Source organism: Osmerus mordax, chromosome 7 (genome assembly GCF_038355195.1).
Source record: "Osmerus mordax isolate fOsmMor3 chromosome 7, fOsmMor3.pri, whole genome shotgun sequence".
Taxonomy (NCBI): Eukaryota; Metazoa; Chordata; class Actinopteri; order Osmeriformes; family Osmeridae; genus Osmerus; species Osmerus mordax.
Window position 1 is genome coordinate 20,213,757 of NC_090056.1, and position 27,616 is coordinate 20,241,372.

General features: G+C 49.5%; 1 protein-coding gene across 4 annotated transcripts in view; it reads left to right on the forward strand.

The window, feature by feature from the left end:
- The first annotated feature begins 2,800 nt into the window (after positions 1-2,800).
- The window catches only part of chchd6a (coiled-coil-helix-coiled-coil-helix domain containing 6a), a 33,921-nt gene continuing 9,105 nt past the window's right edge, over positions 2,801-27,616 (forward strand). Inside the window, exons 1-8 of one of the 4 annotated variants that reach the window (XM_067240371.1) lie at positions 2,801-2,964; positions 4,134-4,224; positions 4,664-4,766; positions 4,942-5,086; positions 10,134-10,157; positions 10,897-10,947; positions 11,999-12,082; positions 19,082-19,152. In XM_067240371.1, coding sequence (XP_067096472.1) covers positions 2,881-2,964; positions 4,134-4,224; positions 4,664-4,766; positions 4,942-5,086; positions 10,134-10,157; positions 10,897-10,947; positions 11,999-12,082; positions 19,082-19,152 — 653 coding nt within the window. In that variant the 5' untranslated portion in view covers positions 2,801-2,880. The remainder of the gene's footprint in view (positions 2,965-4,133; positions 4,225-4,663; positions 4,767-4,941; positions 5,087-10,133; positions 10,158-10,896; positions 10,948-11,998; positions 12,083-19,081; positions 19,153-27,616) is intronic. The other 3 variants (XM_067240374.1, XM_067240373.1, XM_067240375.1) reach the window with 3 other exon arrangements.

The window sequence follows — 27,616 nt, forward strand, 5'->3', positions numbered from 1 at the left end:
GTACAGACACACAAATACACACTCAAACAAAGCAACACGTATATACACACACACATCTAGCCACTATTGTACTGTTTGTTTGTTGTGTATGTGTTTACACACACAAACACACGGATATAAACACACACACAGACAATGTTTTTAAACATTTATACACACACATAATGCAGCATGAGGTTGTTGATGCTTGTGTTCCCTGCCCCAAAACACGCACACCAACACACACACACCAACACACACCTTTGTTGATGCTTGTGTTCTGATCTGGTACATCAGCTATGAACCCCCCCGCCTGCCCCCCAAACACACACACACTGACACCAACACACACCAACACACACACCAACACACACACCAACACACACACACACACACTTACACCAACACACACACACTTACACCAACACACACACCAACACACACACACACTTACACCAACACACACACCAACACACACACACACTTACACCAACACACACACCAACACACACACACTTACACCAACACACACACCAACACACACACACACTTACACCAACACACACACCAACACACACACACTTACACCAACACACACGGCAATACACACACCAACACACACACCAAGACACACAGCCAAAGTCCAAAGCCATGGTACTCTGCCACATCTGGGCTCCATTTCCTCAGGAGAAGAAACACTTCCTGTGTGTGTGCGTGCGTGTGTGTGTGCGTGTGTGGGGGAGGCATGGTTAATGTTTGGGTATTTCAGATTAGGCTCAACCCACAAGTTTATATGTGTGTGACGTGCACACAAAACTAGATTTAATGGTGTGATATAATAATGTTAATTATTTGGCTGAAAGCATATGTCTGTATACAGTTTGTCTGAGTATGCATGTATGTGTATGTGTGTGTGTGTGTGTGTGTAAGGAAGGGGCATAGCTAATGTTTGGGTATTTCAGAGCTGGGTGGGGGTCAGGGGTGAAAGGTCAGGGTTCAGGGTTAAAGGGCTATCCTGCGGTAAACACGCTCACAGTCACTTCAGCAGTAGCAAGACCTCTATTTCCTGTTCTAGACAAACACGGTCTCTGAAAGGAACAGAAGAAGAAGCTAACCTAGACTGCTATGTCAACACAGGGGTTGAGGACAGCAAGCTCACTAACTGGAATTTAACTATTTTATTCTGATATACGCCCGTGTGTTGATTAAAAATAATCTAAAATTGTAATACTAGTTTAAAAATAACCAAGCTAATTTAGGGTTCTAGAATCCAGAAGCTCTTCATCTGCCTCCCCCCAACCCTCTCTTCTCCTCCCCCTCTCCTCACCCTCCATCTACCCTTCCCTTCTTCTCTCCTCCCCCCAACCCTCTCTTCTCCTCCCCTCCCCTTTTCACCTTATCCTCCCCCTCCATCTACCCTTCCCTTCTTCTCTCCTCCCCCCAACCCTCTCTTCTCCTCCCCTCCCCTTTTCACCTTATCCTCCCCCTCTCCTCACCCTCCATCTACCCTTCCCTTCTTCTCTCCTCCCCCCAACCCTCTCTTCTCCTCCCCTCCCCTTTTCACCTTATCCTCCCCCTCCATCTACCCTTCCCTTCTTCTCTCCTCCCCCCAACCCTCTCTTCTCCTCCCCTCCCCTTTTCACCTTATCCTCCCCCTCTCCTCACCCTCCATCTACCCTTCCCTTCTTCTCTCCTCCCCCCAACCCTCTCTTCTCCTCCCCTCCCCTTTTCACCTTATCCTCCCCCTCCATCTACCCTTCCCTTCTTCTCTCCTCCCCCCAACCCTCTCTTCTCCTTCCCTCCCCTTTTCACCTTATCCTCCCCCTCTCCTCACCCTCCATCTACCCTTCCCTTCTTCTCTCCTCCCCCCAACCCTCTCTTCTCCTCCCCTCCCCTTTTCACCTTATCCTCCCCCTCTCCTCACCCTCCATCTACCCTTCCCTTCTTCTCTCCTCCCCCCAACCCTCTCTTCTCCTCCCCTCCCCTTTTCACCTTATCATCCCCCTCTCCTCACCCTCCATCTACCCTTCCCTTCTTCTCTCCTCCCCCCAACCCTCTCTTCACCTCCCCCCCCCCCTCTCCTTCCCCTCACACATCCCCCTCAACTGAACACACAATGTTGGTACTGTACAGCTGCTAACCTCAAACCTGGCACGATGCCGTTCTGGAGGGTTTCAATCGGATGCTAATCTAGAACACCTGATTCCTGATTCCAATAATCAACTGGTTAATTAGCTGAATCTGATTAGTTACAATGCACCACAGGAGGATCACTCTCCAGGAACAGTGTGTTTTTGTGCATGCGTGTATTTGACACGTGTATTTGATAGTCTGAGCTGAAATTTAAAAAAAAACTGGAATAGTGGCGCCATCCAGTGGCGCATGAATGAACTGCTCTGACAACCTCAATTTAACGAGGCAGGTGTCCTACAAGGTTTCGAATACCAAAACTCCCGTCCTTTATGAAAGTCACCAAAATCAAGCTGTGTGTCTATAAAATGAAATAAAACAAGAATATATAAATGTAACGGTTGGACAAATATATCCATAATAAAAATTCATATAAATATGACCACTTTTGTTAAAGCACCGAATAATATAGATCAAATATAAGAGATTAAATCAAATCCAACTCCTGTTCATTTATGACACCTAAGTAAACCACAACATCCATCAATCTTTCTGCCACCTTTTGAACACGATCCATTTCAATTGGATATCATCATTGTATCCACCAATGGTATTGGAGTATACTGACCCATTCGCTCTGTATTGTGGAGATTTCATCTGTCAAATAGCTAGCTAGCTGTCATTTGAAGGTAATAAGCGGCTTGTTATCGGTCGGTAGTTACGCCTGTTACATACAGAACAGTATTTCGGTTTCCGTTAACCAACACTGAGATGGGATCTGGTGAAAGCTCCACCAGAAAAGTGTCTTTCGGCGTTGATGATGACGACAGGGTCAAAATTGTTCGTGGAGTGAAGGTACTGTAACGTTGCATCGGCTAGCCAGAAAGTCCAGCAGAATGTCCTTATGCTAGCACGCTAGCTAACTTAGCTACTGAAACTAACTGCGTATACAATGTTTTTAACATCACTATTTGTCAAATGGTAGCAACATATACAGGACCCTTGCTAACGGCATCCGGCATGAACTCTGGAGGATGCAAAGGGGGATGCGGGGATGTACCAGTACAGACCACACACAGTCATGTTACTACTATAGCTACGACCTCTGTGTGCGATTCACCTCATATGAACTGGGCGAGGCGGTGAACTGGGGTGAAGAAATTTGAGCCCTCGCTATTAGCGGCGCGTTATGCGGTGGCGAAAAGCCACCAGCGCCGAAGAGTGTTTCATTTTCAATCTAATTTCGTGGCCTTTATAGCTAGCTACTTGGCTAAATAGCGGGCTAGCTGACTTAGTAAGCCGCTTGAGAGGACGCAACCCTCTACTCAGAGTAGCCTAAATGAACTGCAATAGTTGCTGAATATGCGTCTATTGCCAAATCAAACCAGTTCGCACAGTCAATCATTAGCCAACAAACAGTAAGTTAAAAAGGTCGATGGTTTAAATCAATCCTCTGCATTCATGCCCGTCAGTATTCAGTGACATATTGAGTGCTGTGTGTGAGGTGAGCTGTCAACCGAGAGAACCTCGTGTGTCTCCCGGTGGTGCCAGGTATGTGGTCTTGGCATCGGTAACCGGCTGAGCTGCAGTCGGTATACAGATACGTCTGCCCCGGGGGAGAGGAATCGGGAACGACACCCTAAACTACTCTTTCTATATAGTAGCAGATTAAGTGTCATGTAGTACTACTACTACTACTTCGTAATTAACAAATATATTTATGTGATACCTATTGTACAGGACAGGGTATGTGATACCTATTGTTAAAAAATAAAAAGTAATTATTTTACATTTGTTTTTGACAAACCGAGACCCAAGTATGTTGTGTGTATAAGGTGTAGATTTATACAAACTAGGTTTGACTTAATACATTTCTTTCACTCGAACCTCCTCCCCACCATCACTCTACTCTCTCCTTCTTTCCCTATGTCTCTCTCTCTCTCTCTCTCTCTCTCTCTCTCTCTCTCTCGCTCTCTCTCTCTCTCCTTCCTCCCTCCTCCCCTCCCTCCTGTTGTCATGTCCAGCTCTCAGAAGACGTTCTCCAGAGGATGAAAGGCGACCTGGCACCAGAGCCCACTGCACAACCGTGTCCCCCCAGCCCCCAGAGAGAAGCAGGTAACACACACACACACAGCTTACACTACACACACACAGCTTACACTACACACACACACCTTACACTACACACACACACCTTCCACTACACACAGCTTACACTACACACTCACACACACCTTACACTACACTCACACACCCACACACACACACCTTACACAACACACACAGCTTACACTACACACACACACAGACACCTTACACTACACACACACACACACACCTTACACTACACACACACAGCTTACACTATACACACACACACATCTTATACTATACACACACACACACACACACATCTTATTCTATATACACACACACACACCACAGACCTTACGCATGTGTGCTTGTTGGAGAGACATGGTTCATGTTTGGGTATTTCAGCTGTCACCCTGGCGTAACCAAGACCTAACCAAGGCTTCTGTTTTCCCTCCTGCAGCCACTCCCCCTCCTCCTCCATCCCCCCGCCCACAGCCCCGCCCACAGCCCCGCCCACAGACACCAGCCCCCACCACCAACACTACAGTTGACGACAAGAAGAGGTGAGTAGTTAAGGTGTGTGTGTAAATGCGTGGGTGTATTCTCGTGTGTGTATTTACGTGTGTGTTCTCATGTGTTTGTGCATTCACACGTGTGTGTATTCACTTGTGTGTGTATTTGTGTGTGTGTGTGTGTTCTCGTGTGTGTGTGTGTATTTACATGTGTGTGTGTGTGCAGGTATGAGCTCCAGCAGGCTGTAGTGAAGGAGGAGATGAGCAGGATGGCTAAGAAAGAGAGGGAGGTGGCGAGGGCGGAGATGAGCAAGGTTCTGCAGAGAGAGAGACTCACCGCACGCCAGGACAACGACAAGGCCCAGATAGTGGTAGGTCTGTCTGTCTGCCTCTCTGTCTGTCTGCCTCTCTGTCTGTCTGCCTCTGTCTGTCTGTCTGCCTCTCTGTCTGTCTGCCTCTCTGTCTGTCTGCCTCTCTGTCTGTCTGTCTGCCTCTGTCTGTCTGCCTCTCTGTCTGTCTGCCTCTCTGTCTGTCTGCCTCTCTGTCTGCCTCTGTCTGCCTCTCTGTCTGTCTGCCTCTCTATCTGTCTGTCTGTGTGTCTGTCTGCCTCTCTGTCTGTCTGTCTGGCTATCTGTCTGTCTGTCTCTCTGTCTGTCTGTCTGAATGCCTGTCTGTCTGTCTGTCACTCACTCACATGCACACACACTATCACTCCCTCAGTCAGTCTCTCTCCCTCTGACTGTTGCAGTCCTCTGTAATGTCCACCTGTGCCCTGTAGAGGGCGCTGTAACACAGGACGTCTGGGTTTAGAAGGTCCACAGTTATGAGCTGTGAGTGTTCCTCTACACGCGCGCGCACACACACACAGACACACACACACTTTCATACACAGACACACACACACACACTCTCACACACTTAATTAGGCATTCATAGAGATGCAGGCTGTTCCATCCATCCTGTTCTTGTGTTTTTTTTCAATGATTAGTTGATTCATTCATCCTTTATCTGGTTAATTGGTTAGTTCCCTTTGGGGCTAATAAGGATTTAGCCAGGTTAAGAAATTGCAAGTTGAACACTTAGCACAACTCGGATTGCTTCTTAGAATCCCGTCAATATTTTCCACCCAAGACACACACACACACACACACCCCTTGTCTCAGAGCAGCCGTAGGGCTGTGTTATCGCAGGTGTGTGAGGGAGAGAGAGTCCTGGGGCCTCAGATAGAGGAGACCGTGTTTTACACCCCCCCCCCCCCCCCCCCCCCCCGGTCAGGACATGTAGCAGCGCCATCCACTGGAGAGGAGGCGTGAGCAGAAGGACCAATGAGAGGACAGGGTACAGGACTGTGATGTGGAGGGGGAGGTCATTACAGGTCCGACACACACATTCACACACGTGAGCGCGCACATACGCATGCACATTCAGAAGTGTGCACACACATTCACATTTACACACACTTGTTAACTTGTATCATACACACACACCATCTTAACCGAGACCTTCTCCCACCCCCCTTTTTTATACTTAATTAGAACACTTACAACTGTGATTGTAACCGTGACAACCCTCTACATGTCTGACATAGTCACAGTAGTCATAGTAAATCATGGACTGGCCTTATCTTGGTTGGTTGTGTGTGTGTGTGGGGGGTGTGTGTGTGTGTGTGTGGGGGGGGGGATCAGAGACAGGAAGTGACCTGGGAATCTTCCTGTTCTCTGTGGGGGGAGGTGGGGTCAGACTGAGGATCTGAAAGCTTTCTTATTCTCCTCCCTCCTTTTCTCTCTCCTTTCTCCCCCCCTCTCTTTCTCCATCTGGCTCTGTCTGTCTCTTTCCCTCCTCCTTCCCTCCTCTCTCCCCTCCCCTCTCCTCCTCTCTCCCCTCTCCTCTCCTCCTCTCCTCTCCCCTCCTGTCCTCTCCTCCCCTCCTCTCCTCTCCTCCTCTCTCCCCTCCCCTCTCCTCCTCTCTACCCTCTCCTCCCCTCCCCTCCTCTCCTCCTCTCTCCCCTCCCCTCCTCTCTCCCTTCTCCTCCTCTCCTCTCTCCCCTCCCCTCCCCTCCTCTCTCTCCTCCTCTCCTCCCCTCCTCCTCTCCTCCTCTCCTCTCTCTATCAGTCCTCCTGCCTGGTCATCTCAGTGCTTTCTGAAGCCTCATTGTTCACTGCAAATCTTCTGGAGATTAATTTCAGAGCGAGGGGAGAGAGAGAGAGAGAGAGAGAGAGGGAGAGAAGAGAAAGGGAGAATGAAGGAAGAGAGAGAAATAGCACGAGGAGAGAGAGGAGAGAGAGAGGAGAAAAGAGAGAGAAGGGTGGAAGATGAAAAGAGGGTCTGAAGGGATTTTGTCTTTCTGAACGTATTAATGCCCTTTCACAGTCTGTCGGTGGAAAATAGGTGATAAGTCACATTAGCATACATTCTCCCCTCCTCCCTCCATCCCTCTACGCCTCCCTCCATCTCACTCTCTACAATTAAAGAGCGGGTCCATTAGCGCCTCCCCTCTGTGTGTGTGTGTGTGCGTGTGCGTGTATAGGGGTAGGTCGGTTTGTGCGTGTGTACCAGGGATGGAAATTAGCACCCGCCACCAGCCAAATGCGGGTGATTTTGTGTTGTGGCGGGTAAACTCGCTTCACCTACTGGCCACTGTGGCGGGTAAATAAAAATAGCATACTGTTTCACCCGGACACTTTAGAGGCGGCACACCTTAAAAAATGCGTTACATCACAGGCGTTAAGAGGTCCGCTGAGAAAACATCTCAGGAGGAGCCAGTGGACACAGAGGCGAAAGTCAAAAAAACGTGACGTCACGTTCCAAGGGACACGCCCCCCTGGAGGGCAAAAAAGACTTTCCGCTGCCCGCCACCCATTATAAAGTCATACATTTACGTTGAGTCTGCTGCTTTTGTTTAGGCATAATGCCGGATGGTTGTTGTGCTATCGGATGCACTAATTGCAGAGGAGACAAGCCTGGGCTGGGTTACTACAGAATTCTGTCCGATAAAGAAAATATAGAGAGAAGATTGTGGATTTGTGGCATTAAACAACACTACCTCTGTCTCCGGTGAGGGCATACAATGGCAGCCGTCCAAATATACACGTATTTGCAGCGAACACTTCATCAAAGCTAAGCACAAGTAAAGTTAAACGCAAGTATATTAATGATCGTATTTTTTGACATAAAACACATTTCCATCCCTGGTGTGTACTGTATGTGTAGGGTTAGGTGTGTGTAGGTATGTTTGTGTGTAGCCTTCCAGGCTGCCTTTGATAAGGCTGGACACATACACACACACCACCCTCACAGACACACAGCACAGCTTGGCCAAGACCCTGTGTACTTTTATCTACCTGTCAGAGCACTCAAATGTTCTCTCTATCAAGGTTATCAGCTGCTGCCTCTCTGATCGGGAGGCTGCAGTTCCCCAGAAAGAAACTAGAGGCTGCTCTCTCTCTGCACTCCCTGCTCTCTCTCTGCACTCCCTGCTCTCTCTCTGTGCTCCCTGCTCTCTCTGTGCTCCCTGCTCTCTCTCTCTGTGCTCCCTGCTCTCTCTGTGCTCCCTGCTCTCTCTGTGCTCCCTGCTCTCTCTCTGTGCTCCCTGCTCTCTCTCTGTGCTCCCTGCTCTCTCTCTCTGCTCCCTGCTCTCTCTCTTTGCTCCCTGCTCTCTCTCTCTGCTCCCTGCTCTCTCTCTGTGCTCCCTGCTCTCTCTCTGCTCCCTGCTCTCTCTCTGCGCTCCCTGCTCTCTCTGTGCTCCCTGCTCTCTCTCTGTGCTCCCTGCTCTCTCTCTGTGCTCCCTGCTCTCTCTCTGTGCTCCCTGCTCTCTCTCTCTGCTCCCTGCTCTCTCTCTCTGCTCCCTGCTCTCTCTCTCTGCTCCCTGCTCTCTCTCTGTGCTCCCTGCTCTCTCTCTGTGCTCCCTGCTCTCTCTCTGTGCTCCCTGCTCTCTCTGCGCTTCCTGCTCTCTCTCTGCGCTTCCTGCTCTCTCTCTGCGCTTCCTGCTCTCTCTCTGCGCTCCCTGCTCTCTCTCTCTGTGCTCCCTGCTCTCTCTCTGTGCTCCCTGCTCTCTCTCTCTGTGCTCCCTGCTCTCTCTCTCTGTGCGCCCTGCTCTCTCTCTGTGCTCCCTGCTCTCTCTCTGTGCTCCCTGCTCTCTCTGTGCTCCCTGCTCTCTCTGTGCTTCCTGCTCTCTCTCTGTGCTCCCTGCTCTCTCTCTGTGCTCCCTGCTCTCTCTGCGCTTCCTGCTCTCTCTCTCTGCGCTCCCTGCTCTCTCTCTCTGCGCTCCCTGCTCTCTCTCTCTGTGCTCCCTGCTCTCTCTCTGTGCTCCCTGCTCTCTCTCTGGGCTCCCTGCTCTCTCTCTGTGCTCCCTGCTCTCTCTCTCTGTGCTCCCTGCTCTCTCTCTGTGCTCCCTGCTCTCTCTGTGCTCCCTGCTCTCTCTGTGCTCCCTGCTCTCTCTCTGCGCTCCCTGCTCTCTCTCTGCTCCCTGCTCTCTCTCTCTGTGCTCCCTGCTCTCTCTCTGTGCTCCCTGCTCTCTCTCTGCGCTCCCTGCTCTCTTTCTGCGCTCCCTGCTCTCTCTCTGGGCTCCCTGCTCTCTCTCTCTGCTCCCTGCTCTCTCTCTCTGTGCTCCCTGCTCTCTCTCTCTGCGCTCCCTGCTCTCTCTCTGCGCTCCCTGCTCTCTCTCTGTGCTCCCTGCTCTCTCTCTGCGCTCCCTGCTCTCTCTCTGTGCTCCCTGCTCTCTCTCTGGGCTCCCTGCTCTCTCTCTCTGCTCCCTGCTCTCTCTCTGTGCTCCCTGCTCTCTCTCTGTGCTCCCTGCTCTCTCTCTGTGCTCCATGCTCTCTCTGCTCGGGAGGGAGGGAGAGGGAGAGTGTTTTGTTATACCACCACACACTCTTCACCTCTCTCTCTTCACCTCTACTTCTCTCTCTTTTCTCTCCTCTTTATTCTTGTCCTTGTTGCTAATTCTCCTCCGCTCTCCACACCTTTAATCCTATTTCTCTCTCTTCACCTTTTCTTTTTACCCCCTCTCTCCCTCCACCCTTCTCCCCCAAAATCCCTCTCTCCTTTCTCTCCCTCCGTCTCTAGTGTTGGGTCTTACCTTTCATGTTTTTCTCTGCCCTATCTTCCTCCTTCCTCCCTCCCATCTCTCCTCCTATTTTCCACCTTTTAATGAATGCCAGCCGATGTGTTTTGATGTGATTTAGTCCTGATAATGATGATAAATCTCTCCTTTCTCTCTCTCTCTCTCTCTCTCTCTCTCTCTCTCTCTCTCTCTCTCTCTCTCTCTCTCTCTGTCTCTGTCTCTCTCTCTGTGTGACCACTGTCTTGTTTTGTTTCCTTCACTATCTCCTTGCTTCTTTCCTTCTCTCCTCCCCATCTAACCTCCCCTCCTCTTCCTCACACCTCCTCCCCCTTCCCCTCCTCCCCCTCTGACTCCAGCCAGCAGAGGATGTAGATGTGATGGTAAGACAGACAGATAATATAACATATTACGTCCCTCCTCCCTGATCTGATATTCATCATTTCACCAGCTGCAGCATGGGCTGTTTCCCTTGCATTACAGCTGAATGTGTGCCTGTTTGTGTGTGTGTGTCTGTGTACTTCTGTGTGTGTGTGTGTGTGCAGCCAGACCACTCTCCACGCTCCACAGCTACCCTGCTTGTAAATTGCATATGATCTGCCTGCTGATGGAGGTGATTTTGTGTGTGTGTGTTAGGGGTAAGGGGCTGGTGTGTGTCTGGGTATAATTTGGGGTTGTGCTTTGTTGCACTGTGTTTTTCAGGCTTCTAGATGTTAGACTCACACACTCAGCGCTACAGGGTGCTCCCCCCTCCCTCTCTCTCTCTCTCTCTATCTCTCTCTCTCTCTCCCTCTCTCTCCCACTCTCTGTCGCTCTCTCTCTCTCCCTCTCTGTCGCTCTCTCTCTCTCCCTCTCTGTCGCTCTCTCTCTCTCTCTCTGTCTCTCTCTCTTTCTCGCTCTCTACCTCCCATTGTTATCTCTTCCTCTCTCTCTCTGTGTGTCTTTGTACTTGTGTGTGTGTGTACGTATGTGTGTGTGTGTACGTATGTGTGTGTGTGTGTGTGTGTGTGTTAGAGAGCAAGACCCCCTGCTGTGCTACAACCATCTATTTGCATTTCCTCCTCCTCCTCCCCTCTCATAAGCACCATCCCAATCTGCCCCCTCCACTTTCTCCTCCTGTAGGCTGCTGCTGGTTACCATGGATACTCAATCCAGCCCTTTCTTGGCCAGTATGTATGACAGCTTCCTGTGTCAGTGATCATGTGACCTGTTTTGGCCAGTTTGTATGACAACTTCCTGTTTTGGTGGCACCTTGTTGGTGGATGTTGTGAGAGCTGAAACACCGGCTGTACTGACAGGTGACAGGTCTCTCCACACCTGGTCTCTCCACACCTGGTCTCTCCACACCTGGTCTCTCCTCACCTGGTCTCTCCACACCTGGTCTCTCCACACCTGGTCTCTCCTCACCTGGTCTCCTCACCTGGCCTCTCCACACCTGGCCTCTCCACACCTGGTCTCTCTCCTCACCTGGTCTCTCTCCACAACTGGTTTCTCCACACCTGGTCTTTCTCCTCACCTGGCCTCTCTCCTCACCTGGTCTCTCTCCACACCTGGTCTCTCTCCTCACCTGGTCTCTCTCCACAACTGGTTTCTCCACACCTGGTCTCTCCTCGCCTGGTCTCCTCACCTGGTCTCTCCACACCTGGTCTCTCCTCACCTGGTCTCTCCATACCTGGTCTCTCTCCTCACCTGGTCTCTCCATACCTGGTCTCTCTCCTCACCTGGTCTCTCTCCACACCTGGTCTCTTTCCTCACCTGGTCTCTCCATACCTGGTCTCTCCATACCTGGTCTCTCTCCTCACCTGGTCTCTCTCCTCACCTTGCCTCTCCACACCTGGTCTCAACACACCTGGTCTCTCTCCTCACCTGGTCTCTCTCTTGACCTGGTCTCCACACCTGGTCTCTCCTCACCTGGTCTCTCCTCACCTGGTCTCTCCACACCTGGTCTCTCTGAGTGTCTGTGTGTTTCCGTATCAATGCCTCTGTATGTCTGTACCTCTGGTCTCCTGCTGCAGTACCTTTCTACTTCATACAAGTGTGAGTCTGGTCTCTGTCTCTAATCTGTGTGTGTGTGTGTGTGTGTGTGTGTGTTCGGTCTCTGTCTAACCTGTGTGTGTGTGTTCGGTCTCTGTCTAACCTGTGTGTGTGTGTGTGTGTGTGTGTTCGGTCTCTGTCTAACCTGTGTGTGTGTGTGTGTGTGTGTGTGTGTGTGTGTGTGTGTCAGGCTCAACAGCTTCAGAAGAAGGATGCTGAGCTGAAAGCCCTGGATGCCTTCTACAAGGAGCAGCTGTCCCAACTGGAGAAGAGGGTAAGCACATACACACACTCATACACACACACACACATACTCATACACACACACACTCATACACACACACACACAAATACTCATACACGCACACACAAACACATACACAAACACACACGCACACACTCATACACACCCACACCACTAGCACCCTCCTGAGAAAGACATTAGCTGGCGTGGTGCTAAAAGCTGTGGGTGTGTGTGCAAGTGCATACGTGTGTGTGTGTGTGTGTGTGCAAGTGCATACGTGTGTGTGTGGCACACCTTTTGTTTTCTGTCATCTGCACTCAGTGATCCCGGGAGGTCACATGCTGACAGGAAGTGATGCGATGCGTTGCTAAGCGAAGCACGATGATGCACGTCTGTAAATAACAGACGTGTTTGGCTAATTGTAGGTCTTAATAGGGTGAATTAAGGTGCTTTTCCACTGGAGCGGAGAGGATCTGTACACTTCACCAGAGGGTTCAGGGGCTCTTTGTTCTGGGGGCGTGTCTTCCAAACGCTCACAGTCAGGGTTGTAGAGTAGAGTTGTAGTCCTCGCTGATGACAGAGTTGTAGTCCTCGCTGATGACAGAGTTGTAGTCCTCGCTGATGACAGAGTTGTAGTCCTCGCTGATGACAGAGTTGTAGTCCTCGCTGATGACAGAGTTGTAGTCCTCGCTGATGACAGAGTTGTAGTCCTCGCTGATGACAGAGTTGTAGTCCTCGCTGATGACAGAGTTGTAGTCCTCGCTGATGACAGAGTTGTAGTCCTCGCTGATGACAGAGTTGTAGTCCTCGCTGATGACAGAGTTGTAGTCCTCGCTGATGACAGAGTTGTAGTCCTCGCTGATGACAGAGTTGTAGTCCTCGCTGATGACAGAGTTGTAGTCCTCGCTGATGACAGAGTTGTAGTCCTCGCTGATGACAGAGTTGTAGTCCTCGCTGATGACAGAGTTGTAGTCCTCGCTGATGACAGAGTTGTAGTCCTCGCTGATGACAGAGTTGTAGTCCTCGCTGATGACAGAGTTGTAGTCCTCGCTGATGACAGAGTTGTAGTCCTCGCTGATGACAGAGTTGTAGTCCTCGCTGATGACAGAGTTGTAGTCCTCGCTGATGACAGAGTTGTAGTCCTCGCTGATGACAGAGTTGTAGTCCTCGCTGATGACAGAGTTGTAGTCCTCGCTGATGACAGAGTTGTAGTCCTCGCTGATGACAGAGTTGTAGTCCTCGCTGATGACAGAGTTGTAGTCCTCGCTGATGACAGAGTTGTAGTCCTCGCTGATGACAGAGTTGTAGTCCTCGCTGATGTCACGGTTGTAGTTCTCTGCTGTGGGTGTGAAGACCTCAGTCAGACATGGGTTAGGATCATGTATTTATTCACTTGTTGTAGTAATTAGGATTTCTGATAACTGGCTGTAGCGCTGCAGGTATTTTTCCAGGAACATTCGCTGGCAAGCTAGCTGTCTAACATTAGTTTTGTTTTCAGAATCAGAATCAGAAAGGGATTTATTCGCCATGAAAGTTTGCACAGACAAGGAATTTGCTTTGGCAGGAAGGTGCATACAATAAACATATACCTAAAATTTAAATATGTGGACTAACTATACTAAGGGTACATAAACTAGCAGTACTAAGTGGGATAAATATAAGTTGCCGTAAATTACAATATAAAAATACAAAAATACAAATATTACAAAAAATACAAATGTACAAGATACCATGTTGTGGTGCACAGACTGTCTGAATATGTATCGTGAAGCAAGGGCTAGCTAGTGATGGCTACTGAGCGTGTGCAAAAACTAGAAATGTTTACCATGACGAAAGGTTGCTACGTTACAAGAAACATTCCGCTCCTCGTTTGAATGAAGCTAAAGGTTATCTGTAAAGTGTGTGTTTGTAAAGTGTGTCAGCTGGGTAAAGTGTGTGTTGGTGTGTGTTAGTGTGGAGTGTGTGTTAGTGTGTGTTAGCTGTTCCACCCTCAGAGGAGAGAGAGAGGCTTTCTTCTCTCTCTTAGTGATTTTCCATCCTGTTGCTTCCCTTCAGATCCATTTAGTTGGAGCAGCCAGCATGTCCAATCCCCACCAGCAGCTCCATACTGTGGGAAAACAAAGGATTTGGGGGAGAGAAATATTTACAGAATCAGGACTTCTTAGTGTGGTGGTCCTGTTGGCTTGTCGTGTGTGTGTGTGTGTGTGGTTCTGGTAACTTGTTGTGTGTGTGTGGTTCTGGTATCTTGTCGTGTGTGTGTGTGTGGTTCTGATAACGTGTGGGACACAGTCTCTCTCCCCCCTCCCCCAGTCTCCCTCCCTGCCCAGTCTCTCTCCCCCCTCCCCAGTCTCCCTCCCTGCCCAGTCTCTCTCCCCCCTCCCCCAGTCTCCCTCCCTGCCCAGTCTCTCTCCCCCCTCCCCCCTCCCCCAGTCTCCCTCCCTGACCAGTCTCCGTCCCTCCCTCCCCAGTCTAACCCTAACCCCCCTCCCCCCCCACCAGAACGCCAGAGCTGAACAGAGGACAGGACCAGTGGTCAATCACACGCACACACAACACACACATATTCACACACACACATACATAATACATGCAAGCACACACACACACACAGACCCTTAGGGTCCACATCGGCCAGCCAATCACAAATTCATTTACTTCAAAGCTTAGGGGGGGGAAACGAATGCATTTTATTGTGTTTTTTATATTTTTTATTTATTTCTCCAAAGCGGGATTATTAATTTCCCAGCATGCTAGATGAATGTGTGCACATGTCATGGACTATGAGGTGTGTGTGTGTGTGTGTGTGACTGACATACTGCAGGGGTTGTGTTAGCATTATCATTAGCACCAGCCAGCAGTTCACAGAGGGAGTCTTCATAACAGAATGCTGGACATGCTTTTTTCTGCATTAAAAACTCGATTTCTGCTGCGTGTCAGTTCCGTATGGAAATAGTGTGTGTGTGTGTGTGTGTTTAGGCTTCTAAAGAAAGTAAACTTGAATGCTTTCATCACACCACACTTTGCTGTGTTGGCGCACGCGTGTGTGTGTGTGTGTGTTTGCTGCATCAATACTTAGGGTAGCGTAGCAATCTGTCGTCAATTGTGGATTCCAAATTCTTTAAGGCAGATTATTAGAAGAGCACAAATGTGTATCTTTAGAGTCTGAATGGCGGGCTGGCTAACAGGGTGAGGGAAGGAGGGGTGAGGGAAGGAGGGAAGGAGGGGTGAGGGAAGGAGGGAAGGAGGGGTGAGGGAAGGGAAGGAGGGGTGAGGGAAGGGAAGGAGGGGTGAGGGAAGGAGGGAAGGAGGGGTGAGGGAAGGAGGGGTGCGGGAAGGAGGGAAGGATGGGTGGCAGATGAGTGTGTGGTTGCCAAGGAGACGCGTGCCAGGTGACAGCTGCCAGATTAGCACCGGCAAATCCGGTTAAGACGGTGTCATTGCCACGGCAACGGGGGGCTCCTCAGAACGGGGGATTTGATGGAGGAACCTCCTGCTCCCCTAGCCTCCCCCCGGCCCTGGCCTCGCTAACCTTTAACCCTGGCCCCAGCCTCCCTAGCCACTAACCCAAGCCCCAGCCTCTCTCCCCGGCCTCTCTCCTCCAGCCCCAGCCTCTCTCCCTGGCCTCTCTCCTCCAGCCCCAGCCTCTCTCCCTGGCCTCTCTCCTCCAGCCCCAGCCTCTCTCCCTGGCCTCTCTCCTCCAGCCCCAGCCTCTCTCCCTGGCCTCTCTCCTCCAGCCCCAGCCTCTCTCCCTGGCCTCTCTCCTCCAGCCCCAGCCTCTCTCCCTGGCCTCTCTCCTCCAGCCCCAGCCTCTCTCCCCGGCCTCTCTCCTCCAGCCTCTCTCCTCCAGCCCCAGCCTCTCTCCCCGGCCTCTCTCCTCCAGCCTCTCTCCTCCAGCCTCTCTCCTCCAGCCTCTCTCCTCCAGCCTCTCTCCTCCAGCCCCAGATGGCCGTTTATGTTGGTTAAATATTGAGGAATCTCTGGAGTCTGAGTCTGGAGGCTGAGTGTGTGTGTGTGTGTGTGTGTGTGTGTGTGTGTGCGTGTGTGTGTGCGTGTGTGTGTGTGTAGAGGAGTTTATGCTTTCAGCAGGAGCTGTGTTTGGGATTAACATTGTTTTAGGGAATTAGAACTGATTCTCTGTATGAGTGTGTGTGTGTATGAGAATGTGCGTGTGTGTGTATATAAGTGTGTGTGTGTGTATATAAGTGTGTGTGTGTGTATATAAGTGTGTGTGTGTGTGTTCTCCCAGGTGGTACAGCTAAGCTAGGCTCTGCAGCCTCTGCTGGATGAAGAGATCTTCCTGTTACAAGGATCTGGGTCAGAGTCTATCTGGAGTCACACTCTTCAGAGACTCCCTCACTCACTCACTCACTCACACACACACACACACACACACACACACACACACACTCTCCTTCACACACACACTCACAACACAGTCTGGAAACACAGCAACACCTCTGCCCATACTTGCATACAGGCCAACAACATCATCATGTTATGTGAAATCTAGCTCCCTCTCCCTGTCTCTCCCCCATCTCTCGAGCTGCCTCCCCCCTGCCCCTGTCTCTCCCCCATCTCTCGAGCTGCCTCCGCCCTGCCCCTGTCTCTCCCCCATCTCTCGAGCTGCCTCCCCCCTGCCCCTGTCTCTCCCCCCTGTCTCTCCCCCATCTCTTTAGCTGCCTCGCCCCTGCCCCTGTCTCTCCCCCCTGTCTCTCCCCCATCTCCCTAGCTCCCTCGCCCCTGCCCCTGTCCTGTCTCGGCCCTGTGATGGAGGGGTTGCTGGAGCGAGGTGAGACGGGCAGAGCGATGACAGGGACTGACCCCCAGCAAGGCATGTTGGGAATTGATGTTCATGCAAGGATGAGGTTCACTGGTGTTGTCATCCATCACTCACCTGCTGCTGCCTCGCTCTGGGTACCTGCTGCCAGTCTGTGTGTGTGTGTGGCTGGGTGGGTGGGTGTGTACCTGCTGCCAGTCTGTGTGTGTGTGTGGCTGGGTGGGTGGGTGTGTACCTGCTGCCAGTCTGTGTGTGTGTGTGGCTGGGTGGGTGGGTGTGTACCTGCTGCCAGTCTGTGTGTGTGTGTGTGTGTGGGTGGGTGTGTACCTGCTGCCAGTCTGTGTGTGTGTGTGTGGCTGGGTGGGTGGGTGTGTACCTGCTGCCAGTCTGTGTGTGTGTGGGTGGGTGTGTACCTGCTGCCAGTCTGTGTGTGTGTGTGTGGCTGGGTGGGTGTGTACCTGCTGCCAGTCTGTGTGTGTGTGTGTGTGTGTGTGTGTGTGTGTGTTTCTGGTCTGGCATATGTGTGCCGGTGCTTTTGTATATGTCCTTGCCTGTGTCTGAGTGTGTTTGTGCCTGCGTGTGTGTTCAGTATGTGTGTGTGTGTGTGTGTCTACTGTGTGTGTGTGTACAGTATGTGTGTGTTAGTGTTTATGTTATGTGCCCACCATGGCTATTCCCTCCAATCTGTCTGCAGTCCTAACTGCTGCTGTTCATCTCTCCCCCTGCGATAACAACCACTTACCTTCCCCTTGAACACCATTATAGCTACACTAAACACACACTGCACACACACACACACACACACACACACACACACACACACACACACACACACACACACTGGTAAACTCCTGTAAAGGTCTCAGTGTGCCTTAGAGCTCCACAGTTAACCTGCAACACTCCACCAGGCCATGAGCTGACATCTCTCTAGCCCAGTAGTGATGTGAGACAGGTTCTCTAGCCCAGTACTGATGTGAGACAGGTTCTCTAGCCCAGTAGTGATGTGAGACAGGTTCTCTAGCCCAGTAGTGATGTGAGACAGGCTCTCTAGCCCAGTAGTGATGTGAGACAGGTTCTCTAGCCCAGTAGTGATGTGAGACAGGTTCTCTAGCCCAGTAGTGATGTGAGACAGGTTCTCTAGCCCAGTAGTGATTTGAGACAGGTTCTCTAGCCCAGTACTGATGTGAGACAGGTTCTCTAGCCCAGTACTGATGTCAGACAGGTTCTCTAGCCCAGTAGTGATTTGAGACAGGTTCTCTAGCCCAGTACTGATGTGAGACAGGTTCTCTAGCCCAGTAGTGATTTGAGACAGGTTTTCTAGTCCAGTACTGATGTGAGACAGGTTCTCTAGCCCAGTACTGATGTGAGACAGGCTCCTAACCCAGTACTGATGTGAGACAGGTTCTCTAGTCCAGTACTGATGTGAAACAGGTTCTCTAGTCCAGTACTGATGTGAGACAGGCTCCTAGCCCAGTACTGATGTGAGACAGGTTCTCTAGCCCAGTACTGATGTGAGACAGGTTCTCTAGTTCAGTACTGATGTGAGACAGGTTCTCTAGCCCAGTACTGATGTGAGACAGGTTTTATAGTCCAGTACTGATGTGAGACAGGTTCTCTATTCCAGTTCTGATGTGAGACAGGTTCTCTAGCCCAGTACTGATGTGAGACAGGCTCCTAGCCCAGTACTGATGTGAGACAGGTTCTCTAGTCCAGTACTGATGTGAGAAAGGTTCTCTAGTCCAGTACTGATGTGAGACAGGTTCTCTAGCCCAGTACTGATGAGAGACAGGTTCTCTAGCCCAGTACTGAAGTGAGACAGGCTACAGCAGTAACAGATGTTGCCAACCAGTACAAGAAAGTTGTGTAGATTACCTCAGTGTGAGTGTGTGTGTGTGTGCGCGTTTGACTTTTGATAGAGAGGTTGCAGGTTCAAATCATTCCCTGTACTTTGGAGGCACCGGTCCAGCAAGGTGGAGGTCTGGAAGTGAACCTTTCTCTCTCTACCTCAACCACCGCAGGGCTACAAGGTCCACCGCAGGGCTACAAGGTCCACCGCAGGGCTACAAGGTCCACCGCAGGGCTACAAGGTCCACCGCAGGGCTACAAGGTCCACCGCAGGGCTACAAGGTCCACCGCAGGGCTACAAGGTCCACCGCAGGGCTACAAGGTCCACCGCAGGGCTACAAGGTCCACCGCATCTTAGCTATGTAGGGCGTGATGAGTAACTGTGTGTGTGTGTGTGTGTCTTTCAGAACCTGGAGCGCTACAGCCAAGCCTGCGAGCAGTTCCATGAAGGTGCCACAAAGTCAGAAGCTCAGATCAAGTAAGTATGGGTAATGTAGTGTACAGGTCGGTCTATGGGTAATGTAGTGTACAGGTCGGTCTATGGGTAATGTAGTGTACAGGTCGGTCTATGGGTAATGTAGTGTACAGGTTGGTCTATGGGTAATGTAGTGTACAGGTCGGTCTATGGGTAATGTAGTGTACAGGTCGGTCTATGGGTAATGTAGTGTACAGGTCGGTCTATGGGTAATGTAGTGTACAGGTCGGTCTATGGGTAATGTAGTGTACAGGTCGGTCTATGGGTAATGTAGTGTACAGGTTGGTCTATGGGAAATGTAGTGTACAGGTTGATCAATGGGGGTCTGTGGGTCGTTCTAATGGGATTAAACTTCTTCTGTTGTACAGACTTCTTGTGTTTAGTCTCTCCAGATGTTGCCCTGGGATACAGGATTCCTCAAGGGAACTCCGTGGGCACCAGTAATACTTTAATCCAGCAGTATTTTAGCAGGGACGCTCTCTAGATTATGGTAGATTACACAATCATATCACAGATAATCCCCCACTATTTTGAGATTGTTTAGGCCGTTCTTGATGCCAGTCTGACAACAGAGGAAACACACACAGAACCAAGTGCACCCTAGGTCTCAGACAGGAAATCTAAAACGTAATCTGCAGATCCAACCAGAGATGGACTGTGTGTGTGTGTGTGTGCGTGTGTGTGTGTGAGCGTGCGTGAGCGTGCGTGTGTGAGGACTGTGTGTGTGTGAGTCTTGTCTGTGTTGCCCTAGGTAACTATTCCATATAATTCAATGAAACACATACACACATACACTCACACACATACAATCTTATGCACACACACATATAGCTCACACATAAAGACACATATACAATATGTCATTGTGATCAAAATAAATAAAGTAGAATAACTACAGGACTATTTGACTGGGACTGAAGCACTGTGGGTTTATGAGGCTGTGGGATTACGAGGCTGTGGGATTATGAGTGGTCTCTTTGGGTGGAGGCTGTGTAAGGCTGGGGCTTTGGGATGCTGAGTGTGTTTGTATTAGCAGTGCCATTCCGGCGCTGTCACGGAGCTTAGACACACAGGGACAGGACGGCCACACACGCCTGTGTGTGTGTGGGGGAGAGAGGAAGTGTGTGTGTGTGAGGGAGAGAGGAAGTGTGTGTGTGAGAGAGAGAGAGAGAGAGAGAGAGGAAGTGTGTGTGTGGGGGAGAGAGAGGAAGTGTGAAAGTGTGTGTGTGTGTGAGAGAGAAAGCGAGAGTGTGAAAGTGTGAATGTGTGAGGAAGTGTGTGTGTGAGAGGGAGAGAGACTGTGAAATTGTGTGAGTGTGTGTGTTTGTGAGAGAGACTGAAAGTGTGTGAGTGCGTGTGTGCGTGTGTGTGCGTGTGTGTGCGTGTGTGTGTGTGTGTGTGTGTGTGTGTGAGTGCGTGTGTGCGTGTGTGAGAGAGATCTAATCCGGACATTAATCCCTGATGTGCTCTGAGGGGTTTGACTGCTACCGCGAGGCAGGGAGTACCATGTCAGACTGTCATTGCTGTCACTGCCTCCCCCCCTCTCTCCTCTCCTCCCCCCTCCTCTCCTCCCCCTTCCTCCTCCTCCTCTCCTGTGGCTCTCTCTGTTTCTGTCTGTGCCTGTCTGTCTGACCTAGCTGTCTGTGTATGTCTGTCTGACTAGCTGTGTGTGTCTGTCTGTCTGACTAGCTGTCTGTGTCTGTCTGTCTGACTAGATGTCTGTGCCTGTCTGTCTGTCTGACTAGCTGTCTGTGTCTGTCTGTCTGACTAGATGTCTGTGTCTGTCTGTCTGTCTGACTAGCTGTCTGTGTCTGTCTGTTTGTCTGACTAGCTGTCTGTCTGTCTGTCTGTCGGACTAGCTGTCTGTGTCTGTCTGTCTGACTAGCTGTCTGTGTCTGACTAGCTGTCTGTGTCTGTCTGACTGACTGCTGTGTGGCTCGCTGACTGCAGGTGGTGTGTCTGGCACCAGGCCAGGCCACTGCAGACCTCTCCTACTGGGCTGCAGAGAGGGGTGGAGGGAGAGAGAGAGGGAGGAGAAGAAAAGAGAGGTGAAGGGATAGGCGGAGAGGAGGGAGAGAGGGAGAAGAGAGGTGGGGAAAGGGAGGGAGGAGAAGAGAGAGTTAAGAGGAGGCGAGTGGAGAGAGAGAGAAGGGAACTGACAGTCGTAAGTGGGAGCTGTGGCAGGTGAGGCTGGGGATGAGAGAAGGATGAGAGAGAGAGAGAGAGAGAGAGAGAGAGAGAGAGATTTAAGTGAGTTCCAGAGTGCACAAGAATCCCCAGTGCTGCAGGAAAGATTGGAAGGAGAGGGGAGAAAGGGGGGGGGGAGAAGGGGAGAGAGGGGGGGAGGAGAAGAGAAAGAAGGAGAGGGAGGCCTGCTCAGTCAATTGAAAAGCTGTCAAGAGTGCATGGCCCTTGAAGCAACACCCGTAGATAAGACAGAACTCTGTCTTCCACTCTCCCTCTCATCCCTTCTCTTTCTCTAGCTCTCCATCGCTCCCTCCCTCCCTCCATCTCTGCTTCGCCTCTTCTCCTCCCCCCTACCTCCCTCCCTCCACCGTCTAGGTTTGGATAACACTACTGTAATGTAGTACCTGTCACACCTTTCTCCTCCAGAATATATCAGATAAGATGAGTGTGTGTGTGTTTGTGTGTTGTGGTAGCTTGCTGGTTTACCATGTTCATTCGCTAGTGAGATTAATGTATTTATCTCTCTCCCACAGCCCTCGTCAGGCCTTGGTTGGGGAAAGCTGGGCTGAGGAAGAAGTTATCAGTTAGGGCCCAAGGCTGAGCTAACGCTAGGCCAGGCTAGTTAGCATCAGTGCTTGGTTGACTTCAGGGGATTAGCGCAGCGTTAGCATCAGTGCTTGGTTGACTTCAGGGGATTAGCGCAGCTAGCAACATAGTTGTCTCCTCTCTGTTATAGTCTAATTGAAGAACTCCAGGCTAACGCTAGGCTAGTTAAGTTAGCCTCAGGACTAATGTGTGCTGGTTGATGTCAGGGGATTCTGAAAGCTGCTTATTTTCTCTCTTTACAGTCTAAAGATGACTAAGGCTCTTGGCTAACAGTAGGCTACACTATCTACCTTTTAGTTTTATACATTTACATTTATGCATTTAGCAGACGCTTTTATCCAAAGCAACTTCCAAGAGAGAGTTTTACAAAGGTTCATAGGTGACAGGAGAAGAGCTTGTGTTGGGACTGGGCGCTCTTGAGCGGTGGGACCACCAGACGGTTGTCAGAAGAAGACCGTAGGTGGCGGGTGGGGGTGTAAGGCTGAAGGAGAAACTTGATGTAGTCGGGTGCAGTCCCGTTCACCGCTCGGAAGGTCAGTACCAGAGTCTTGAATCTGATACGGGCCGTGATGGGAAGCCAGTGGAGGGAGATGAGGAGCGGGGTAACATGGGAGCGTCTGGGTAGATTGAAGACCAGGCGGGCCGCCGCGTTCTGAATCCTCCGGAGAGGGCGGGTTGCGCATGCTGGGAGACCGGCGAGCAGCGAGTTGCAGTAGTCCAACTTTGAGAGGACAAGTGCTTGGTTTAGCTGCTGGGTGGAATGCTCAGACAGAATGCTTATAACAGATCGTTAAAGCTTTAAAGCTTCAGACTATAGTAGGCTAGGCTAGCTAGCATTGGCACAGCTAGCAAAAGCACCTCTTTTCCCCCCTCTTAAAGATCCTGTAAAGTGGACCTGGAAACGAGTTTTAAGTTCGCCACACCACAGAATAATGTGTTATTAACTACCCATCCAAATTCGAATGAAAAAATAACACCGACAAGTATGTTAAATTAGGCTTTGAAATCGTGAAAAAATCAGCAGTCTTCTCTGCTTGAGACTGGGGGGGCGTGTCGCCTGAAGGAGCTGAAGCTCCGCCCCTCGCTGCCTAGTGCCTACCTACGACCCAGATAATGGACGCTATGTCAAGACGAACAAAACCGTATAGAATTAGAATGTATTTGTTCAATGAGTGAAACATACAGATGCATATAAATGAAATATTCCCCTGAGCTGTAACACAGGAGTAAACATTTACAGCAGACAGCAGACAGTGAGCTCTCCAACTACTTCTAGCACATTAGCTACCATTTCACCAAAATACCATCATTCTACACCGAGTAGCCTAATATCAAGTTAGTGGTTTGCACTAATTATAGCAGAGATACCTCTGGAAAAGTTATCTAGTATAATTATAACAAGCACACAGAACTGAGTGATGAACTGCTGGTGGCGGTGGATGGTCCAGGTGCGACCGGAGGATGAACGGCCAGGGGGGGCGATGCTCGGTACGGCTCCGCGCTGCAAGAGAAGCCATGTGTTAGTGAACCCCGTCTGTCTCTGGTCCATGTTAAAACTGTCCGCCGTGAAATGGTCAGTGCAGAGGCGGCTGTTGGAGTTTATCCGAAGCTTTCCATGAGCGTGGCTCTTCACAAAATCTATCCACCTATCTTTCCTTTCATTATCAACAGGGAACTTAAATGGCGTTGCAGCGCAGCTGGAGTTCTTGCATCCAGGGAAGATGCAGTTGCGGGTGGTGGGAGACATCCTGAAGCTAGCTAGCTAGCTGATGTAAGCTACAATAACAGTACAGCAGGAGGAGACATTCAGTGATCTGACATAGATAGGGCAAAATGACGTAGATAGGGCATTTTTGGGCTATCTACGTCATTAAAACCTCATCTGAAAACGGAAGAGAAACAGTTCTTCGGTTTAACTCCACATTTCAGTGTGACAAAGTTTTAGCGCTTTGCACATGCTTTCAGGAACTCATTTCACACGTATATAATGTACTGAGAAGCAAAACATGGAATTTACTTTACAGGATCTTTAAAGTCTGTTTACAGATCGCTAGGCTAACATTAAGCTAGGCTAGCTAGTGTCATTGTTTATGAACATTGTATGAAAAGTTTTAACTGACTAAATATGTTACATTACATTTATTCATTTAGCAGACGCTCTTATCCAGAGCGACTTACAGTAAGTACAGGGACATTCCCCCAGAGGAAAGTAGGGTGAAGTGCCTTGCCCAAGGACACAGCGTCAGTTGGCATGACCGGGAATCGAACTGGCAACCTTCGGATTACTAGCCCGATTCTCTCACCGCTCAGCCACCTGACTCCTTACTATGAAATGTTATGATTGACCAGTTCCTACTGTATTCCAGTTTGAGAATGGGACTGAAGGACGCGTCCACAACTACACCGAACTTTACCATAACTACGCACTCGGCAGGGCCGACCTTCCTATACGCGCTATTTCTACGTCGCTAAAAGCGTCTGCTAAATAAACATAAAAGGCAAAAGAATTAAATGTGTACTGTACACGACTCCATCTTGAATTTACATTTCAGTACTGATAAATAGGTCTGTTTGTTTGTTGTTTATTTGTTGTTTGTGCTCTGTTTGTTTCTTTAAGCTGTGCTGCCTGGTGCGAATGCTCAGAAGGATGCTTTTGTTCTACAGCCCGACAGTTGTTTGAGGAGATTAAGAAATATCCCAATGTTCCGTAATTAAGGCCTTAATCTCACTGCTTTATATTGAATTAACTGTAGATGTAGAATGCCCAAATTACCCCTTGCTCACTCACTCACAGACTGACAGATTTTCTCTTCTTCTCTCTATCTTTTCTTCTCTCTCTTTCTCTCCCTTTAATTTTTCTCTCTTACTCTTTCTGTTTGACTTCTCTCTCCCTCATTCCATCTCTCTCTCTCTTCCCCTCTCCCCCTCTCCTCCTTCTCCTCTCTCTAACCCTCTGTTTCTCTCCTCAGTTGATCTGAGTTAATATCACTTTATTTACTACCTCACCTTTAATTCGGTGGAGGGGGTCTGGACTCCTGTTACTACGGCAAACCAATTTTCTGCCCGGCATCCCTTTAATAACCCCCCTGGTGGAAACACAGCACTTGCTCTCAATTAAAGGAGAGGTCCTTATCTGAAAGACAGGGAGAGGAGAGAGACTGAGGGAGAGGAGAGGAGTGAGACTGAGGGAGAGGAGAGGAGTGAGACTGAGGGAGAGGAGTGGAGTGAGACTGAGGGAGAGGAGAGAGACTGAGGGAGAGGAGAGGAGTGAGACTGAGGGAGAGGAGAGGAGTGAGACTGAGGGAGAGGAGAGACTGAGGGAGAGGAGAGAGTCTGAGGGAGAGGAGAGGAGTGAGACTGAGGGAGAGGAGAGGAGTGAGACTGAGGGAGAGGAGAGGAGAGGAGAGAGTCTGAGGGAGAGGAGAGGAGTGAGACTGAAGGAGAGGAGAGGAGAAGGAAGGAAAGGAGAGAGAAGGAGATGAGACAGCTACTTGTACAGTAGATAAAGTATAAAATGTAATCTCTTAAATAGCGCCTATATGAATGTTTATTCAGTTCTCATCTGTCTCTCTGCCTTTCATCCTCCCCATTCTTTTACTCTCTCTGTCTCCATCTCTGTCCATCTCTCACACTTTCTCCCTCTCTTTCTCCCTCCTCCATCTTTCTCTCCCCCTCCCTCTAACTCTCTCTCTTCTATCAGTCTCTTTTGCTCTTTCTCCCCCCACTCCCTCCCTCCCTCCTCCTCCCCCTCCATAAGTAGATAAGATGAGTGGGTGTTCATGTCTGATGTGTTTTAATTGAAATGGTGAAAGTGACGTCGGAGTCAAAGCAGAGGCGAAGCTTTTAATCCAGGTTTCAATTAAGCCCAGTGTCAACCCGTCCTCAGAGAGAGAGAGCAGGGCAGCTGTGTGTGTGTGTGTGTGTGTGTGTGTGTGTGTGTGTGTGTGTGTGTGTGTGTGTGTGTGTGTGTGTGTGTGTGTGTGTGTGTGTGTGTGTGTGTGTGTGTGTGTGTAGTATGAGTGATGTGTGTGTGTGTGTGTGTGTGTGTAGTATGAGTGTGTAGTATGAGTGATGTGTGTGTGTAGTAGAGTGATATGTGTGTGTGTGTGTAGTATGAGTGATGTGTGTGTAGTAGTGTGATATGTGTGTGTGTAGTATGAGTGATGTGTGTGTAGTAGTGTGATATGTGTGTGTGTAGTATGAGTGATGTGTGTGTAGTAGTGTGATATGTGTGTGTGTAGTATGAGTGATGTGTGTGTAGTAGAGTGATGTGTGTGTGTGTAGTATGAGTGATGTGTGTGTGTGTGTGTAGTATGAGTGATGTGTGTGTGTGTAGTATGAGTGATGTGTGTGTAGTAGAGTGATATATGTGTGTGTGTGTGTGTGTGTAGTATGAGTGATGTGTGTGTAGTAGAGTGATATGTGTGTGTGTAGTATGAGTGATGTGTGTGTGTGTAGTATGAGTGATGTGTGTGTGTGTAGTATGAGTGATGTGTAAGTGTAGTATGAGCAGCAGCGCAGCTAACGTTCGCGCTTCATCTCTAACTATCTAAGGTAGAGCTAAACTGCTCAAAAGTGATCACAACCACTTGTTACTGTGTGAAGCAATTTGCCTTTATTGTGTGTAGTCGATCTAGTTATCTTCTGTCCCGTCGTTTGAAGCATACATTTTAGCTCCGGCATTCGTCTCTCATTAGTATTGATCTTATTGATCATTTCACGTTATCGGGGCGGCGTGTGTTATCAGCAAACGTTCGCGTGTCGCATTATTAAACTGAGCATATCGATTTTTAATCCATTATTAAACTTATCATTTTAATTGTTTAACCTTTTAATAGTCCTGTTAAATGTGCCTGAAAACGCCTAAACAACATACCCAAAGTACATTGAAAGCTGTTGTTGAACCATTTGGAGTACATGCAATGGTCTCTTTTGAAAGGTGACACTGAAGTTATTTCCCCTGTTGTTAGTACCCCTGTAAGTCCTACTGGTGTTGAGTAATACAAGCTTGAACACAAGGAAACTGAAAGTTACTATCTCCGACTAGATTTTGTTTTGAAAACAGAGGCCTGAAGAGGCCTAGAGGTGGTAGGTATTAGCTCATTTCAGAGCCAGTCAAAGCCAGTTTGAGAAATTCGTTTAGAACGAGTGTGTGTGTGGGGGGGTGCAGGACGCACAGACCTAGTTGGCTGTAGAGGGGAACATCGATAAGAGAATCGATAAGGAATCGAATCGATAAGCAGGAATTGATAAGGAGTCGGAATCGTTAAAATCTTATCAATACGCATCCCTAAGTATGAGTGAATTGTGTGTAGTAGAGTGATTTTTCTGGTATCAGTACTTAACTTATTTTTTTTACTATACATTTTTCTGACAACTTTTTACTTTCACTCCTTAAATTCTTTAGACAAATATCTGTACTTTATACAGAGGGATTCCTTTAGATATGTACCTAAACCAACCTAAAAAGCCTCTATATAAATGTATATATTGTGTTTACAAACAGGTCTGCTGTGTGCTGCTGTTTACAGTCCTCTAACTCCTGCTCTAGACAGTATGGACTGGAGTGTATACATGGTGGAGTCTGAACATACAGTTTTTCACAGTTCCATCTCTCAGAACAACTGGAAAGTGTTTGTGAGATGGGATGTGCTGGAGGTTAAACCATCTGAAT